Here is an 18,545-nt window from a genome sequence, read left to right as displayed (position 1 = left end):
GGGTGACTCAGGAGCAACGCAAAATGGGAATAAGACACCCTGTCTGTTTTGCACCTTTGGGCTTCCCAACACATGGCAGTAGCAGCACTGCATGAGCACCGTCAGGCAGCACTGGAGCGGTCACTGGCCTGGGAAGGTCTAGGCACCATTTTGGATGCCACTTCAGTAACCATCCTGCAGGAAGTAATACGGCAACCCAATCAATGAGTCACCTCCCGAAGACCCACCTTCCCAGTGCCCAGCAGGGCAGCCCAGAGGACTGACTGGGTGTTAGGGGCCTGTCTCTTCCATGCACCCCACCATGGGGTGGAGGTCTGTCGGAAATTCAAACACACAGACCTCAGAAACCAAGCGGAAAGGCCTCCATCTTCCCAGTAAAACCACCTTCCAAAATAGAGAGGGAATCACCGCACTCTACACTGATGGGCAGCTGGACCTTGGTCATAAAAGGCGTTTTTCTGAGCAAGAGGAGGAAAGAACAGTGCTCCAAAGACCGGTGTGACAGAGGGTTCTGAAGCCTTTATAGATGGATGCGTAGATGGTGTATTTGCGGGTGGGTTTCTCTCTCCTCGCTCTGTGCACACATGCAGGTATCTGCCTACTTACCCACCCACCCACCCACAGTAACTCTTCACCAATACTGACCTCTTGATTTCAGTCCAAGGCACTTTTACAGTGAACAGGATAAAGCCATTAGTTAAAACATGCCTGTTTCTGGGTACACATCACTTTTATGGCAACGCTATCGGAACGAACGCATCTCCATCCCCACCCCCAATGTTGGGAGCCCCCAGGGTTGGCTGGGACCATGCATATGGTTAGGAAAAGAACTAGGTGCCATAAGCACCGGATCCATTCCTGCCCTGGGATGCGTACAAATTGCAACCAGAATGTGTCATAGTTTAGGAGTGGTGAATCAGAGGCCACTCTGTTCACAGGTTGGACTGAGCTTGGTCAGGGCATTTCCCCTGGAACCCTGGCCTGCTAGCTAGCTAAGAAGGAAGATGTTTTCGGTAACAAGGAAGTACACATGCTGCCCTGCCTTGTCTCTCCCAGCAGCTGCGCTCCGTTAGTAGGGAGCTAGGGAGCTGAAATGCGAGGAAAGCTCTCAAGACGGCTTTGACCAGAAGCAGGCAGAAAGCAGCACACTTCCAGTGTCTGCTCAGGCAGGAAGGTGAAAGTCTGAGCATCTTTGCTGGGGGGCACAGGAGGCTCTGGGAAACCAGCCCCAGTCTGGCAGAGGGAGGGGAACTGATCCTGTAGAACATTTCCCTGAGCCCCCAAAAACCCTTCCCTGGAACTCAGCTGTCTTGGTGCTGAGTGGGCACCATTGGTTAAGGAGCAGTGGCTGAGAGAAAAGCAGGTTTTTGTGGCATCAACCTCCCCTCCCACCTTCAGGGAAAGGTTTGTGGCAATTAAGGATGTTGTTATTGTTCGTGTTTCCCTGTGGAGCCAGGTGCATGATGATGGAGCCACCTGGAGGCAATTATGTGGGGAGGTGTTGGCTGAATACAGAATCTGTTGCCAGAGCAGACAGTGAGAATGGGTGGGTTGAGGGAAGCCAGAATGGAACAGTGCTGAGCACACCTCGTTTCCAGACGCCCTGAGAAATCCCCTGGCTCTGGAGCCCACTGCTTGTTCCACGGGTCAACTAGCCTCCCACCATCTCTTCTGCTCTCTTGTGGGTTTCCTGCAGGAATTTTCCCCTTTACAATGACTCTTAAGAGAGTCTGGGGCAAGAATGAGTGGTTGGACTTCTCTTCTGCACTCCCTGTGACTGAAAACAGGAAATGGGGGTGAAGGTGCTTGGTTGCCTTTCCCAGGCTGGTACTGGGCATGTCAGAATGGTGCTAAGCCAGGGGACAGCACGTCTCCACTGTCAAAACAAAGGCTCCAGGCTGCACTGCTGACCCAGTGTAAAAGGGTGTTTAGATCTCCCAGAAGATGGAGATTGTTGGGGAGCGCTGGAGGAATGGAGTCTGGTCAGTCTGCAGACCAGAGCGTGGAAGCAGGGAGTGACATGCCAGACTGGGGAACTACAAGGTGCTGACAAAAAATACAGAATGGAACTTTATGGCCAGGCTCTTGTCTTGGGCTGGCTGCTTTGTGCTGCATTGCTGATGAACTCTGCCGGCTGCTTTACCCTTCCAGGAGGGTCATTCCAGTGATGGTGCTTCTGATGTTACAGAATCAGTGGAGGAGCTTCTTGCCACTTCCCACCCTGAAGGAAAAGGGAGGGTCCAGGGCCCATGTGTCCTACGGATCCTTGGCCGTAGGGTGGAACCTCAGTCCATGGAGGATGGCCAGGCACCAGCCACAAGGCAGCGGAAAGAGGAGAGCCTTGTGCCAGATGTGCACATCCATCCAATTAGCAGGTCAAGCCCAGCCCCGCTCCAAGGCAGCATTAGACTAGACAGCGGGAAGAGGAGGGTTGTTTGCTTGTTCTGAGTACTTGCAAGCCACAAGCGTCAAAACCCCAAAGGCTGAGACAGGTAAGTCCCTGGAAAGTTGGAGTCTCTATTCTGCAGGATGGAATTTCACTTGTGCCACCAGAAATGCAGACGAGCTCAGAACATAGCAGAGGAAATGTGTTGACAGTTCTCTGTGGCAGTGTTGCTCTGGGGTCTCCTGAGAAACCTGGTGTTGGACTGGCTCCATCCAGGCCTGGCAGGGCTCATTTGTTTCTGGCTAGGAATGCTGGGTAGCTCCTCAGGGATCTGGCGGTAACCTGGTGGGGCAGCGCGCCTCCAGGAGGCACAGACCAATGGCGGATCTAGTTCACTTACAACAGTTGCCCATGAAATCAGAGCTTACCTGCAGCAGCAGCAGCTATCAGCTAGGCAGGGCTGTACAATGCCATCACTTGGGAAGTCATGTGATGATGGATGGGCAGGGGAGACAGAGACACCATTATGTTAAGCCCTGAGCACACATGGTCCTGGGAGACAACAGCTGTTGAAAACCAGATTTCTGTGGTGATCTACAGGCCAAGTGGCTCAAGGAGCTTCCCCTCCTACCCTCCAGAGGCTCTACTCTAGAACATTTGCCCCTTGTCCTCCTCTGGGCACTAGCCATTCCAGGGCAGAGCAGTCGTGCGCAATGGGCTCCTGTCCTGTCCGTAGGCCTTGAGCACAGCCTGTCCTGGAACCCAGGGCTCAGTAGAGAAGGCACATTTATACTGCTCCACCGGCCCATTGGGAGAACTGGGAATTGGGATTCATGGCCAAGGCAACAGGCTCCTGCCTTCACTGGAGACAGTGAACAAGGGAGAGATGCTTCTAGGTCCAGCCTGGCTGGGTGTCAGGAGCTGGCTTGGAAACATCGGTTTAAGAGTGAGCCACAGCTCTCAGTGGCAGAAACTGACCTTGCTCCCTTCAGGTCAGGAACGTGACTGGGCTGCCCCAGCTACGGACCTGCCCTGGAGCATTTTCTGCTTTGTGTACTGTACCTCGGCAACCCAGATCAGTAGTCAACAGCTCACGTCACGAATATGTGGAGGAGTCTCTGCACATGCATTGCAAGGGCTCTTCCTACCGGCCACTGCCTTCGTTCCTGGGCTAAGCCAAAACCTGCAGTGATACGTACTCAGAAACAGACATTTGACAGCAGGCTGACATCTCTGCCTGCCAACAAACTAGTTGGATACAAAAACTTAATTGAAAGTTACAATCCCCTTTATAATATATCAATATATTTCATAGTTAAAATAAACTATTATGCTTTTTTCTATTATTAAAAAAAGCAAGCAGTACAGAGGCAAGATGCAAACCCATATGGATGCTCATCATTTAAGTCTGACAGAAACACTTCAGTTTTGAGAGCTGCAGAGAGGATGTTCAATCTCTTCTGGCATTCTGCTGGACTCCACCCTCGGGGACAGTGCAGAGCAGATGTTCTCGGAAGAAAACTGAGGCTGTGCCAGGAGGTGAGATGAGCTGCAGGTGGCTGGTATTTGGATGAGATTCAGAATGAGAATTTCTCTGCCATTAATGACCCAGAGAATGGTTTTTTCCCCCATTCCACCTACTGTAAAACATGGGCATTGGCTGCTCCAGTCTGATCTGCGTGTGGTTTGTCACTGCCGTTTGTCTGTAGAACGTCAGCAGCTCTTTGGGATGAGATCTCTGCGCTGAGTGTTGCTCTTGTGCTTTTCCTCCCAGCCTCAGCTGGTCTGATTCTTTCTTTTCCCTTGTTCTGGTTCAGTTGGAGGGGCTCTCATCTCCTGGCCCATTACTGCAGGTCCTAGAATGCTTTTCCCAGGTGCGTAAACAGGGGAGGCTCCGGCCACTGGGAGATGGAGGCTGTTAAAGATTTGCCAATGGACTATTCAGAGAGAAATTCCAGTTTGGCGGATGTGTTTCCAGGATAAGAGAGACACCGGTTGTTGGTTCACACAAGGAATCCTAGTAAAGAAGCTTTGTAAACACACCTTAGTGATGCGGATAAACCTAGGACGCTGGGGACATTGATACTTAGACAGTTGAACCTCAGAGGCACAAACACCTCTGGAGTGGTGGCTACTTGTACCTCTGGTATGTTCATTACTTGGAACAAAATAGGGTTGTTTTTTCAAACAGCCACAACTGAACGTTGATTTAAAGCAGCGCTGAACTGTAACTGTGCAGAAAGAAATGTTCCTCTTCTTGTTTTAGTAGTTTACTTTTCACACAGTGCTGTACTGGATTTGCTATTATCTGGTTCTGCATACTTCCACTTCCCAGTGAGGGCATGGTCAACTGGTCAGTGTGTAACTCTGAGGTTCTACTGTATTACTATTTATGTGCCTGTCTCAGTAATCTAATCAGTAGCTGGTTTATCTGTCTACTAGCAAAGGCTGCCTGATAGCAATGGCTCTGTAGATTGTTTAACTGCACTGCAAACATCATTGCTTTCAACTTCCTTCCCACCTTTACCAGCAATCAAACAAAGGAGTAACGACCGGGGGACTGCGGAGGTAGAATCAAACATGCAGCAGCCATTTGTGAGCAGATTAACCAGGCTGCTGTCTAAGGTGCTGAAATGTGAGGGAATGCACATCTGGCAAGCTAGGGGACTAGTACAGACTTTCAGGGTGGTGGTGAACACAACTGGAGTACTGCACCAGCCAACTGAGTCAGAGCATTGCTTTTGCAGCACAAGAGAGAGCAGCTGGCAGTGCCCTTGACCACTGGCATCTCTTTATAAACCAGAAAGAAACGTCTGTTGAGATCCCAACATGAAGGAGATCACACTGCCTGTGTGGCTATGCTCATGGAACAATTCTCACACACTAATTGTGATACTGGCGCTTTCACTGCTTGTGCTTTATTCCTCATTAAAGCTCTGAATCTGTTAGTGATTTGGCATTTTCTAGTGTCATCTCATTCAACAGCATTTACCAAAGTTGCTTATTAGACACAAGTTTCCTGTTGGTCATACTGATCCCCTTTTAAGTTATCTAAAACTCTAGGCTATATTGTTCTGTGTCTCTAATTATATGACAGTCACTGTAAGCTGCTGTAGTTTAGTCTTATGTGAACAGCCAGAGATGAAGACAAGTTATTTTATCACACTGCTTAGCATTTATAATACCCTTTTCATTCCTAGACCTGAAAGCACTTTATAAAAAGATGGATAAGCATTATCCTCCTCATCTTACAGAAGGGGAAATGGAGGCACAGAGATGGGAAGTGACTTGCCCAAGGTCACACACTGAGTCAGTGGCAGAGCCAGGACTAGCATTCACATCACCTGACTCCCAGTCGAGTGACCTAACCATTGGCCTACATTGCATCCTGTGCAGTTATGCACAAACAAGGCATTTGAAAGGAGGAGAAGTAGATGGCTTCTGATTATAAAATATCTCCTCCTGGCCAGGCTGGAGGGATACCGGCAGTGATCTTGGTGCAGCCTTCTCTCCTCTTGGGATGCTGGCCAAGCAGCTCGGGCAGTCGTGGCTGGGAAGGAGGGAAGCAGTGATCGGAGTTAAGTGGAAGTGAAAGCACTCCTGAATCAGCAGAAAGGCCTCGAGGATCAGGGCAATGACTGGGAGGGTGACAGGCCAAGCAATGGTGTGGTTTATAAACCACCACCTCTCCTGCCACAGAAATGTGTTCCCGATATGGCAGATTGGGATGGGCTTTGAGCAGCCGATGGCACCTGGCTGACTCTGCTGCACAGCGAAAAGAGTCTGCCAGTTTTAGTATCAGGGGGTGGCCGTGTTAGTCTGGATCTGTAGAGCAACGAAGGGTCCTGTGGCACCTTATAGACTAACAGAAAAGTTTAGAGCATGAGCTTTCGTGAGTTAACTCACTTCTTCAGATGCTTCAGATGCCACAGGACCCTTCGCTGCCAGTTTTAGATGGCCAAAGACACTCTGGCTGAGGCCTTCAGGGCCGTTAGCCCAGGAAAGCTGCTAAGGGCTGATGGAAGGTGCCCATGTTCCTGCTGGGATGGGGCTGGAGCTGTGTCAGACCCTGCCACAGCTCTGCAGTTCTTTGCAGGATGTATAATTACCCCCTGCACTCGGCCAGGTGTATTTATGGAGGCTCACTTTGCTGCTGCGCTTCTGTGGTACTAGGGCATTATTTGCAGAGCCTCCCTTGGCATTTCTGCCCAGTACGGAGCAGAGCAGCACCATGTGCCACCAGTGGGGGGTGGTGGGAAGCAGGGCGGTATCTCTCCAAGCAGGGATGGTTTCTAAGCCATGTTAGTCGTGGGGCTTGAGGAGCACAGCACCGGCCAGCAGCAGGAAGTAGGGTTGGGCATGTAGCCCCTCTGAATGAGGCTAAGGGCAGACCCCGTTCTGTGTGGAAGTGAAAGGGGGCAGAGGAGCAGCTTCCAGGCTGCCTGCCTGGAGCAACACAGTGACTTTCACTACAGAGACCAGACCCTGCTGGGGGGCGTGTAGTTAATACCACAGCATAATTACTTGGTTACTTCACCCATCTAAAGAGCCGCTGCTGGGCCTTCACTGAGAGCAGCTGACACCATCCTCGCTGTTGTAGGAACGCGCAGCAGCGCCACGCGGCTGCCGGGGGCTCTGAACAAAGCCCAGACAAGGCATTGAAACAGCAAAGGCAGGAGCTGGGCCCGAAAGACATGAGAATGTCCGAGGGTGAAGGGAACGTGGTTGTTCCCAGCAGAAAGTGGGAGGCAGCCAGGCCCATGGTGCACGTAGGACAAGTTCGCCAGCCCTCCCTCGTGGACTGCCCTCTCCCACCGCCACCTCTGGCAGCAACTGGCAGGCCCATCCCCACTCCTGACCAGCAGCCAGTGCTGTGGATCTGTCTGGCTGCGGCTAGCATGCCTGTCAAGCCACACATTGCATCAGTTACCTGGGGGTGCTGCTGCTGTCTACCAAGACCCAGCAGAAGGGCTGCAGTGAATTAGTCCTTTGCTTCAAACGGCTGAAGTGTCCTAACCAACCTTCTCTGTGTCCCCCCCTTACTGCTTCCCATTACAGCAGGGTTGGAGCCAGCAGCGTGCACTGGTTCCAGCCAAGCTGAAGGCAGGACTTTTAAACTCCTCTCACAAGTTAAGACCCTCTCTGTACCTGGCCTCCGTCTTTCACCTTTCAGGTCTGAAGCCTCATCAAAGCTCTGGCCTGGGCCATTTGCTCAGACTATAAATGGTGGCCCTGGCTTGTTGGTGAGGCAGCTCATTCAAGATCCACTGCTCAACAGTTTTCACTCCTCCAAGGGGTTTCCTGGACGAATCCAGCATGTCCCCCTGAAAGCCTTGCACTGCGGTGACTCTTGCGCCTGCCAAACAGGGCTGGCTGCGGCTCTGGGGGGAATCATCTGGTTCCGCTCCGTGAAGTCTTCCCTGGCCGCTGGGCCCTCCCACCCTGGCTCACTCGGGGTGCTTGGAACTGCCTTGCCTGGCTCCTCCAGAGGAGCAGTACCAGCCCAAAGGGCTGTGTTAAACACTGAACGCAGTGTGTCTCATCGGGGCCTTCTCACGCTGCTCCTGGTGAGCGCCGGTTAATGCCAGCTGCTCGTGGGTCGGGATACACCCCACGGGAAGCAGGCACTCCCCAGCCCATCTCCTGCAGAACAGGGCACGGAGGGATGCCTGTCAGTTTGCTGTTAGCAGAACGCACTCCCTCCTGAAGCGAGTTGGAACAAAGTGATCGCGTGCCGTCCCCCAGCTGGAAAGGTGTAACTGTGGTTTGGCAGGGTGGGGTGGCGGATGGCCCTCTGATATCAGAGCCTGTGCAAGAAGGTGGGATATTGGCAGCTCCCAGGCAGGGCTGGGTGAGAGGCAGGAGGCAAAGGGCTATCTATTGGTCTTGGGAAGTTAAATGTCCTCCTCCCCATCTCTTCCCTGGCAAGACACTTAACAGGAGAGCTGGGTGCAGTGGGCATGAGGAAAGGCCCTGGAGCGGAGCACCCCTTCTCTTTGTCTGTGACTCCCAGCCCATGCTCAGCGCAATACTCCTCCTCTGAGGCAGCTCCTTTGCTTCAGTGCGTCAGACTTTTTTTTCTGTTTGAAGACCTGAGATTGAGCGTGGATTTCTGTCCTCCACCACACACTGCAGCAAGGGCCTGGCCAGAGGCTTCCTCACATCTGCATCCTTCCACCACTTGTAGAGGCACTGAAACAGAGACTGGGGTTCTGGTCCCAAGGCGTGTTGCGCTGCGAGGGCTTGGAGCCGACCTCGGGGTCGGTTTGGTCGTACATCCAGCGTTGGCTTGGCTCGGCTATTCTGCGGCAGGCCAGCGGAAAGTTGACTTGACTCTGAAGACCCACAAGGAGCTCTTCCTGTCTGTCTGTGTAGGACGTGGGGGCTCAGTCTGCAACCTAGCAGCTGCTTGAACTCGTGTAGGGGGTTGGGAAGGAGGTGGAGCTGACCCCAAGTGGACTGTCAGACAGGGGTGTCTGGGGGGTGCCCCCTACCATACTGATGCCACGAGCCTCGATGACAGCGGCGAGGAGCTGCTGCTGCTGGTGGCGCAGGGTTTCTGCAATGAGCAGCGGCAGAGAGTTGAAAGTGGAGGTGAGCTGCTCCAGTTTGGACTCCAGGCTGCCAATCTGCTTCTCCAAGTCCTCACTCCGGTCACTGAGCTCCGTGATCAGGTCGTACATAACGTTCTGCATCTGAGGACAGAGGGGAGACGGGTTAGTGCAGAGGACTCTGACACCTGCACAAGTGGGAGGTAAAGGTCCTGCTTTACAGCTGAGCTTATGCGTGTCTAAGGCCCGCAGCTGGCAGGACCTGCCCACTCTCTTGGAGATCAGAAATATTTGTGGGGAGCCTCTCTGAGTGCATTTGTGATGAGCAGGGATGAGCAACAAGCTGGGTAACTCTGCAGTGAAGCCCCAGAGGCGGAGAGCTCTGACCTGGGACTAAGAAGGATGCATTTCACCCTGCCGGCTCTTTACTCTCTGTCCTGCCAAGCTGTTGGCTGCAGAAACCTTGAAAATACATCTTGTCGGCAATACTGGAAAGGTTAAGAACAAACTGTTCTCCCAGCGGAGCAGCCACTAATCGGCAAATGGCCAGAAAGGAAAACAGGCTGCTGCCTGTTGGGAAGGCCTGGATGCGTCAGTGTCAGGGGCCACTGGACTAGCTTTCAGTAAGAGTGTGGCACCATGCTCCGGCAGCCCCTTTTGTGGACAGATCGCCAGGCATGTCACAAAAGCAGTGGTGGCTAAGGCACCTACCGGGGAAGTTATTTGTTCAGGAGCAGACGGTGAGTCAGTAGCAAAGTTGGACTTGCCCCTGACATAACCAATAGGCAAGGCTGCCTCCCTGCTCTGCATAGTCAATGGACTTTAAAGAGTGGAGATGCCAGCCACTTTGGGAGAAGCCCACTTGCTCCTGGTTGCTGGGGCAGTCTGCGATTCTGATGTGCTTTGTACAAGAGCTTGGGAAAGGGGACTGCCAGGGACTGCAAAAGCCATGACAAAACCAGGGCGGGAGGGGGAGACAAGAGACTCTGGTAAAAGGGAAAAGTGCAGCCTGGAAGTGATGGTTTGACTAGGGAGCAATGGGAGTAGTGCAGCCAGTTAAACAGGACACAGCGTGTTGTGTGTACAGTGAAGCTTTGCTCCCAGGGATACCTGGACCAGGCAAATCTCTGGTCACAGACTGAAGTTCCACTGCAGCCAAAGTGCTGAGTCAACAGGCAAAGAGGCCCAAGCCCACTTCCCACAGCAAGGGAGATGCATTTACAGCAAGCCAGCCACCTGGCAAGACAGCCTGTTACAGGAGTACAGACGGGCAGTAGCAAGCTTCTCCCAGCGACACACTTGGCTCTTCTGAGTCGTTGCCCGGAGACTGAATGCCAGGGGAGCCCTGGACAGAGACGAAAGTGGTGAGATCCCTGGCTGGTCCAGAACAGACCAGTCAGCAAGAATTCAATCAGCAGAAGCTCAGCGTCCACCTCACCGCTGCAAGGTGCACACTGAGATCAGCTGAGGGAGTCTGCCCGAACTCTTCTCTGACAGGCCCAGCCTGCAGCTACTCGCTCCCCAAGCTATTAGCAGATTTGTTTACTGGCAGCCTGAGCAGCTTGGCTGGTGTTATGCTCTCTCCACAGGCTGCTGAAATAATTAAACACGAATCCCCGGCTTCAACTGGGCCTGTCATTCTCATGGCCATTGGCATGTGTTCTGCCTCCACCTCCAGCCCCTTTGTCTGTGGTGTGAACTCTCCTGTTGGTACACCACCGAGCACAGCAGGGCCCTCATTCTGACAGAGCACAGCCTCAGCACAAGCACAGCCCACACCTGAGAGCAGGTGTAATGGGGTGCGGGGTCCCCAGGCTCTGCCCCCCATCCGCAGGCAGGAGTGACTCTCACTCAGCAGAACAGCGGGTTTATTAGCCAACAGGGCACAGCGTGGTACAGAGGAGACAGTGCAGCCAGCAGGGACAGCCAGTCCAATCCACGGTGGGGAGAGGAGGCCCCAAGGGGACCCCCAAGCCGGGGCCTCGCCCTCTCCTTTGTCATTCTCTCTCCCAGCCCAGACTCACTGCTTCCCAACTCCCAGTACCCCTTCCACCCCATCAGGTTCCACCTCCCCCTTTGTCTGCAGCCCAGGGTGTCACGTGGTCGCCAGGTTACCCTCAGCAGGGGCCCCTGCCCCCCCGTGAGCTGCACACATACACACCCGTATCCCCCACTACAGCACAGGGACCTGCTTTCTGGCTTGGGCTGGATGTCCCTCTGGTTTTAGGATAAGATACTGGGTGGGAGCTTCGGGACACTGCTATTTGCATCTTAAGGGCAGTCGCCACTGGGGACTGACTGTTCCAGCCCAGCTCCACCATACTGCCGGGCATCGCCCTCACAGTGATGCCAGGTTCTCTTTGCACGGGAGAGGAAGCGCCGAGCTGCTCCCTAACTTAAATCTTCTTTTCAGCCATGCACCACACTTGACAACTGAGCTCTCAGCTGGTTCCTGCCATGTTGAAATCTAACCCCGGCTGGAGAAGAGTAACAAAAATAACGAATGTCCCCTTAACGTCTGAACCCTGTCAGTGGAACAGCTGGGCGCTCCAGGGTCAGGAGTACTCAGCTCTGGCAGCTCTTTAAAGACATGCATCACCACTGGTGAGGCTGCCCTGCTATCCTGCCTCCAGGATGTTAAAATGATCAGCTCCTCTCTGCGTGTGATGCAGACTGGGGGAGGGAGGAGAGAATTTTACTAGAATTGTGTTGTCACATGAAGAGCATCTTTGGCTAACGGTTGGCTGATGATGTCTCCAGGGCCTGAGATAGCCCAGTTGCTGCTGGTTTTCAGTGGGAATTGGGTATGCTTCTCCCTAACGCCCTTTACCAGACTGACCCCAGTTCCAGGTTGCACATGGAACTGGCACACCCCATCCATGCCAGTTCCTGCTTCAGGGATGGGCCACAATACTCAGGTGCCCGCCCAACTTCAGCCTTGGCCAGATATACACAGCAGTGTTCCAGAGCTCCCCCAGGGCAGTGACTGTTACACACAGGACCCTGTCCCCTCACTGCTGGGTACGAGCAATGCCCCAGGCTGCCTTTTCCAGATGCCCATGGGGTGTTTGACCTTTTGTCTGTTGTGTTCAGCCAGCTCCAACCGACTGACTGTACAGGAGACCGAGATGACAGGCTAGCCGCCCTGTGAGCCACAGCGAGAACTGCAGAGACTTGCCTTGGAGAGGTCAACCAGCGTGTTGGCCTGGTCACTCAGTTTCCTCTGCTCCATCTTCACGCTGCGCAGCCTGTGGGAGAAGAGAAAGCTGATACAGCCATGTCCTTGTCCCGTGTGCCCAGTCCTCCAGCACCAGCGCCTGCTCTGGGAACCCAGCGGGGTTAGCCGCAGACAGCAAGCAGGTCACAAGAGACTCAACTATTTACAGTGGCACCTGCAAGGAAATGGAAAATCACCAGGTTTCCTTCATGGTGAGCTGAGCTGGAACACTAGTTCCCTGTCCAGTGGAGGTCTGGCCCACTCCAGGCATTCCCTCCCCCACCCCACTGTTCTTGGGCACCCTGTGCCACTTACTGGTGAATGGCTTGAAGGAACTTTCTCTGGTGCTTCCTGACTTTGGCATGGTCAATCTTCTTTAGCAGCTTGGTGTGTTTGTAGATAAGCCACGTTTCCCGCAGAACATTGGCTGCAGCATTCTTGATCTGCAAGACAGAAGTGGAGACCCAGATACTGGTTAGTTCCCCTGTCTGGCTCAGGAAGCACATGGGATGTAGCACCTTGTGTGCTGGGCCTGGGGCAATGGTGTTTTCTGAACAGAAATAACCCTTCAAAGGGGAGATCAAGGTTACTCCGAGCTGGAAGTTGCAGGGTCTCAGAGCTGGAATCACTGCAAACCCTTTGGCTGGTGCTCTGATTGATGGGTTTAGCCAGGGCTCTTTTTGATCTTGATCTTCCAGGTCCTTCTGTCTCACCCAGCAAAATGCCACCTGAGTGGAGAGCTCTGGAGACCTGCACGCATAGGGTTAAGCACAAGGTAGAGCCCTCTGCCAGGTCTCAGGCCCTCTGAGGGCCTGTGTCCTGAGATCCAGTATCGGAGGGGTGGCCATGTTAGTCTGGATCCGTAACAGCAACGAAGGGTCCTGTGGCACCTCACAGACTAACAGAAAAGTTTTGAGCATGAGCTTTCGTGAGCACAGACTTGAGTTATTTACAAGGTGCTGAGCACCCTCCCCTCCCATGCAGATCAGTCAGGACTGCTCAGCACTTGGCAGGATCGAGCCCTTGCTTGTGAGAATGATGAGCGAGAAAGGCTGGGGTGGCACGTGGCAGACTGTGGAGACGTGGGAGCAGTGGGTGCCTCTCGCTGCTTTGCTGGTTCTTCCCTTGGTGCACACACCAGCAAGGCAGGAGTGGACTGGGGCATTCCCACGCTCCCTGGTTTGCGTCTCGTTTCTAACTTGGGCCTAAATGTGCAACAAACTATGTGTGGTGGGCAGGCCCAGCTCCAGGCCAGCCCACGCACCTCTGAGAGCACCTGGCAGGTGTCCCCTCTCCTAGAGAGGGCCTGGCGTCTGCTTTGGCCACAGGTGCGAACATTCCTCCTATGGAAAGAGGAGCCTCCTCCTGCTGTGCCAGCTGCCCCCCCGCATGACAGCCACAGCACAGGAGGTTTGGTTACCCAGGGAATGGGAGGGCACCATAGCGTTGCCTGTGTTTATCCCAGGTGTTAAAGCCAGAGCTCTGCCCTGTGCAGCTCCCTCCCTCTCTGTGCTATGAAGTCCCTTATCCCTGCAGACGACAGCCTCGTGCAGTGGCACGGAAACAGGCTGCGACCCCTCAGTGCACCACCAATCTGGGACAGACCAACAGGACCCAGATGGATGGGGACAAAGCATTCCTTTACATGCAGACATCGTGAGTAATGAGCGAAACAAGCAGGGAGAAGTGTTTCTTGGTCACAGGCAAACCAAACTGAGCTGTGATCAACCGTCACCTTTGGAGCTGTGTCGGGGGCTTAAGCACACGCAATCACTGCCTAGACATTTCCAACAGCAGCAAGGGTTGCTACGGTTCTGTGGCAGGAGAGCAGAGCGAGGCTGTGAGCACCAAGGGAATTGTATACACCCCCTTGGGGGACAGTAACCAACAGCCCCGGAGACTGAGCTGCTGTCTGCAGAGGTGGGTGGTGTAGTGCAGACTTCCTCTGCGTTGCCTCTGGTGCCAGAGTGGAGGCACCGACTGTCAGGGTAAGCATCCCTCTCGGGCCTCTCGCCTGTGACTGCCATCCAGCCATTTGTTTTGGTTTTGCTGTATGGACGGACACTTGCCCCACGGTGGCAGTCAGATGTTAGCAATGCTCATGCACTTCCTGTGTTCACTTCTCAGACAGCAGATTCTGCCCAATAACAGGCCTGTTCTGTCATTGCCAGAACAAGGTCTCCCGTCTTTTCACCACTTACAGCACTATGAAGGCCACGGGGGTGGGGGTCTCCGTGCAGGGCAAGCACGTTGCATTTCCAGCATGACCTCCCTTTCCCCCACCTCCTTGGCAGCTTGCTCTTCACAAGACTTCCCTCACCTGTGAGATGCAAGCTCAGACTGTCATCCCTGCAGAAACGAGTGCCTTTTAGCAATGAGCCTGGGGCTGGGTCACATCACTCAACAGCCGTGACAGGAGGGAGGCAAGTGTGAATTTCCTAAGGAAGGCGCTTGGCACCAGAATCATCTGGAGGCCTCAGAGGCTCTCTGGGGTACGACAGTTCTATCCCTGAACTTCCTGAGAGCTCCTCGTTTCCCACTGCGTTTTACTGATAGCTGCCTGTAGTTTCTGCAGGACCTAAACCTTATTTGAGAACCAAGAAGGCTGGGCCCAGCTCCCCCTCAGGACCAGAATGGGGTACCTCCTCTGCTTTTCTTCCAAATGCCAGTTCTGTGTTTCTGTTGCTTTATAGCAGAATCCCAGTTTTACCACCACTCCACTGCATGGGCCTTTGGAAAAAACACCCCACATCCCACGGGCTTGGTTTTTTAAGCTATGTTTTAAAATCCCTTAGAAACGAGGACAGAGGGGTCCTGGATTTTGCTCTCCTGCCTGCCTCAAGCCCTGCCTGCTTCTGAAGATCACTTCAGCTATCTGCTGCTGCTTAACAGATGTATCTGGCTGTCCTTCTAGATTTCTCCCGCTCTTCAGCAGGGCAGGGCAGGGCAGGGCAGGGCACTGTGCAACGTTCTTCATGACTGCCAAGTTCAGTTCTCTGCCAGTGCTCTCTCTTTCTCCTCTGCTTACAAAGCCTTCAGAGGATCAGACACAGTTGGAAATTGCATTTCTAAGTCAGGACACTGAGCCAGCCCACAGCCATGTCCCTAAATTTGCTTCACTGCTATCTCACTCACACACAAAACTGCTGGTGCCATGGGTGTTTGCAATGACATTCAAGTTGGTCAGCACACAATATAACGTCATCATACACTTTTAGATTTCTCCTGCATTGAACAGGGCTTGCCTGCTGAGACCGGATGCTCAGTGAGTTCTACCCCCTTTGACAACCATTTAGACTTTGTTCTCTCAGTCACGCTGGAGAAAATCAGGGCGTGGTGTTTGTCCGCACGTACAGCACCGCACATGTACATGGATGTACTGCTGCAAGTGTACCTCTGTAGAGCTGCAGGGAGACACTGCTTATGCACACAACACACCCTCTCCCCTTGGTGGTCATCCACCGCCCTGAGGACAGAGCTGCCCGTCTGTCAAAATAGCCCTGGCTAGCAGGGGGCATGGGTGAGGTCCCTGAAATTACACGGCGGAGGGCAGGGGGAGCTTTTCCATAGTTACACTAGCACAAGTGTGTGCTGTTAACTCGGCTGCAGCCAGTGGCATTGCACTAGTGTCACACTAGTGGCGTGAGTGGGCAGCTTAGGCTTGGCGTGCTCTGCAAGGCTCACCCAGTCTGACTGCCTAACAGTTAATGGGCCAAATCCAACCATACTGCGAGCAATTCCCTTCGCTTTGGCTGTGCCGCGCTGATTTGGACAAGTGGTGAATCTGGCCAGACATCTGCAATACTCACGGCAAGAGGTGTAACTGTGCTGGCTCCATCCTCCCCTTGAGGAGCAGCTCCCTGGCTAACCCTCCCTACAGCTGTCAGAACCTAGGGATATCTGCTGCATTCCACGCTGCCCTGAGCTATGCATCCTTCTAGCTCGACCCCTGGGCGCCTCTGGAGGCCCTTGAAGAGAAGGAAAAATGGCTGTAGGACAGAGGTGCAAGGGGGCATCTGCAAACGCCAGGCCAAGGTCAGAGCTCTCCTTACCTCCCGTTTGCCTCTCAGAAAGTGGATGGGAAGGGAGCCCCCCAGCTGGACGGGGAAAGCAACTGGCTCTGCAGCTTTCCCTCCAGCCCCTTCTGGGAGCAGGTACTGGGAACCGGAGACAGAGGGCCAAACTGGATGCTCATGTAAATGAATGAAATGCAACAGAAGTCAGCAGAGCTGTGCACATTTACAGCAGCACAGAAGTGTCTTCACAAGAGGTGAGCTCCTGGTTTGCTGCTCTGTTGAGCCCATTCTGCCAGCCAACCCGGCCTGACCGTTATGGCCGTAAATAGCACTGCCTGGTTCTTTAGGAGCCTTCTCCACAGCCGCCCCAGCACAGGCAGAGTAAGTCCTATCAAAGGGTTGAAATTCACAGCAAACAAACAAAAGCACATTTTAGAATGAAGGTATCAAGGTGTTCTTTTGTGTTACTTTGGGTTAGCGCTTGGCCCTCTCCGCCTGGCAGTGCTCAGTTATGGTGGGTGTCTCCCTCCTGCCTGGCAGTATGTATGAGCTCTTTGGAGCAGGGCCAGTGCCTCCCCATGTGCCTGCACAGTGCTCAGTACATGGTGGGTACCACCCCAGCAGTTGGAAAGCATCTGTCTGAAATACTGACCCTATTGCTGAAGAGCAGAGAGCGTCTGAGTGGTCGCGAGGCCCTGTCCAGCTGGGATCCAAACTGCGTGAACAAGCACTGTGCTTCCAGTCAGCACAGGGCTGCTACTGAGGTCTGAGGAGGGGGAAGGCAGCCTGTCTCCTCCTAGGACAGGTTTATCTCTAAATCATCCTGCATCCCTTCCTCTGCCTGGGGGCACCGCTGCCTTGCAAGATGGCCCTGAGTCCCCTGTAAAGTAGACAGTTTGGGAGCAGAAGTTTGCGAGAGAGCTGGTGTGATCGATCACTGCAGATCGGACAGCTCCACCGCCACGTCTGCAGAGCAGGCCGACTACATATGAGCTCTTCGTACACAATTTCTTTTCCGTTATGCTACAGCAGTTGCTGTGCCACCGCCGAGAGAAGCAAGCACTGGTGTTTGTGCCAGCGGCAGAGGGGTATGGCCCTGCAGCTTTCCTTCCAACCGCTGTGTATCTCCTAAAGAAAAACCAATACAAAACCATCCTCTGCAACACAAGTTCTAAGCAAAGCAAAGCAGCTCAGCTCTCCTGGAGAATCCCCCTGTGGAATGGGACTGCAGGGCTCCTGGCACTGCACAGGTACCGCGCCTCCACACAAATCACTCCAGGCTGCTGAGGGTTAACGCAGAGCTCGGCTTCTAAGGGAGCCCTCCCGGTGGATGTGCAGCAGCTACCGAGAGAGGTGCTGAGCACAGGGGGCTGCAACCCTAGCGATGGCATTTCCGGGTTCTTCCTGGTGGAAAAGTTCATCACCTTCATGCAGACAAAAGTGATGAGAAAACTCACAAAAGCTGCCCTTAAACAAACAGCTCCTGACTCGGTACTTTGCTCCCTTGCCCAGTGCCGACACATCCCTGCCTGCTCTGTGGGAGGGTTTTCCCCGTCAGCGGCAGACCTGTGCCAGTGCACTAGTGCTGATTCCTTCATCTTCACCCCACCAATGACACTGAGGGGGTTCATTTTACCTAGCCCCTTCCCTAAGGAAATGAAGACAACTAACAGGCCTGGCGGGAGGGGAAATGACTTAGACAATGGCACTTGGGAGGAGGAGGGGGAGGGGGAGATTCTTACACAGATGTGGGGAAGCAAAACACAGCAGCTTCCATGATATTCTGGTGTGAACACGGGAACCGCGTACAATGCACATGGCAACTAGGCTCTTCCGGGGTCCCATCAGCCAGCACTGCTGATGCATGAGGAGTTTCTGGACACATGCCAGTTTGCTCCTTCCTGGACAGCTTCTGGACACACTGATGTCACCCACTAGCTCACTGGACTCTCAGCATGTCCCTTAGAAAGCAAAGTGGATTTACAGTGTCTGGCTTTGGGCTGTTACATCTGGAGAGTTTTAACCCCATCAGCCAAGAAGGAACACGCCTCATGCAGAACTCCTTACCCGCTTCGTCAGCTGAGTGTCCATCATGAAGTTGTGCACGTGCTTCTCGGCTTTGGTGAGTTCCAGTTTCCTGGCCACCACGGCCACCACCAAGGCAGTGCAGCCAGCCCCCTGCCAGGGGAGGAGAGAACAAGGCAAAGAGTTAATTGTGGAACGGTGAGTGCCAGGGTCCTTCCCACGTAGAGAATCTGGGCATGAGCGATGGAGTGTTGCAAGGCCGCAGAACCATCCATCTGAGCTCTCAAAGCCACATGCCATTAACTGTCTCGCCCCACCCCCTTGCGCAGCAGGTGACAGTTAATGACAGG

General features: G+C 53.6%; 1 protein-coding gene across 6 annotated transcripts in view; it reads right to left on the bottom strand.

The window, feature by feature from the left end:
* Positions 1 to 629: 629 nt before the first annotated feature.
* The window catches only part of KCNN3 (potassium calcium-activated channel subfamily N member 3), a 72,470-nt gene continuing 54,554 nt past the window's right edge, over positions 630 to 18,545 (bottom strand). For 4 of the 6 annotated variants that reach the window (XM_074980600.1, XM_074980605.1, XM_074980604.1 and 1 more), the window contains exons 5-8: positions 18,238 to 18,348; positions 12,470 to 12,597; positions 12,116 to 12,185; positions 630 to 9,081 (exon numbers count right to left, since the gene is read on the bottom strand). In XM_074980600.1, the coding sequence (XP_074836701.1) occupies positions 8,785 to 9,081; positions 12,116 to 12,185; positions 12,470 to 12,597; positions 18,238 to 18,348 (606 nt within the window). In that variant the 3' untranslated portion in view covers positions 630 to 8,784. Of the gene's footprint in view, positions 9,082 to 10,159; positions 10,283 to 12,115; positions 12,186 to 12,469; positions 12,598 to 18,237; positions 18,349 to 18,545 lie in introns of all 6 variants that reach the window. The other 2 variants (XM_074980601.1, XM_074980602.1) reach the window with 2 other exon arrangements.

This window comes from Carettochelys insculpta, chromosome 30, assembly GCF_033958435.1.
Source record: "Carettochelys insculpta isolate YL-2023 chromosome 30, ASM3395843v1, whole genome shotgun sequence".
Taxonomy (NCBI): Eukaryota; Metazoa; Chordata; order Testudines; family Carettochelyidae; genus Carettochelys; species Carettochelys insculpta.
The sequence above is the reverse complement of the archived record's forward strand: the minus strand, read 5'-3'. Positions and strand labels throughout refer to the sequence as shown.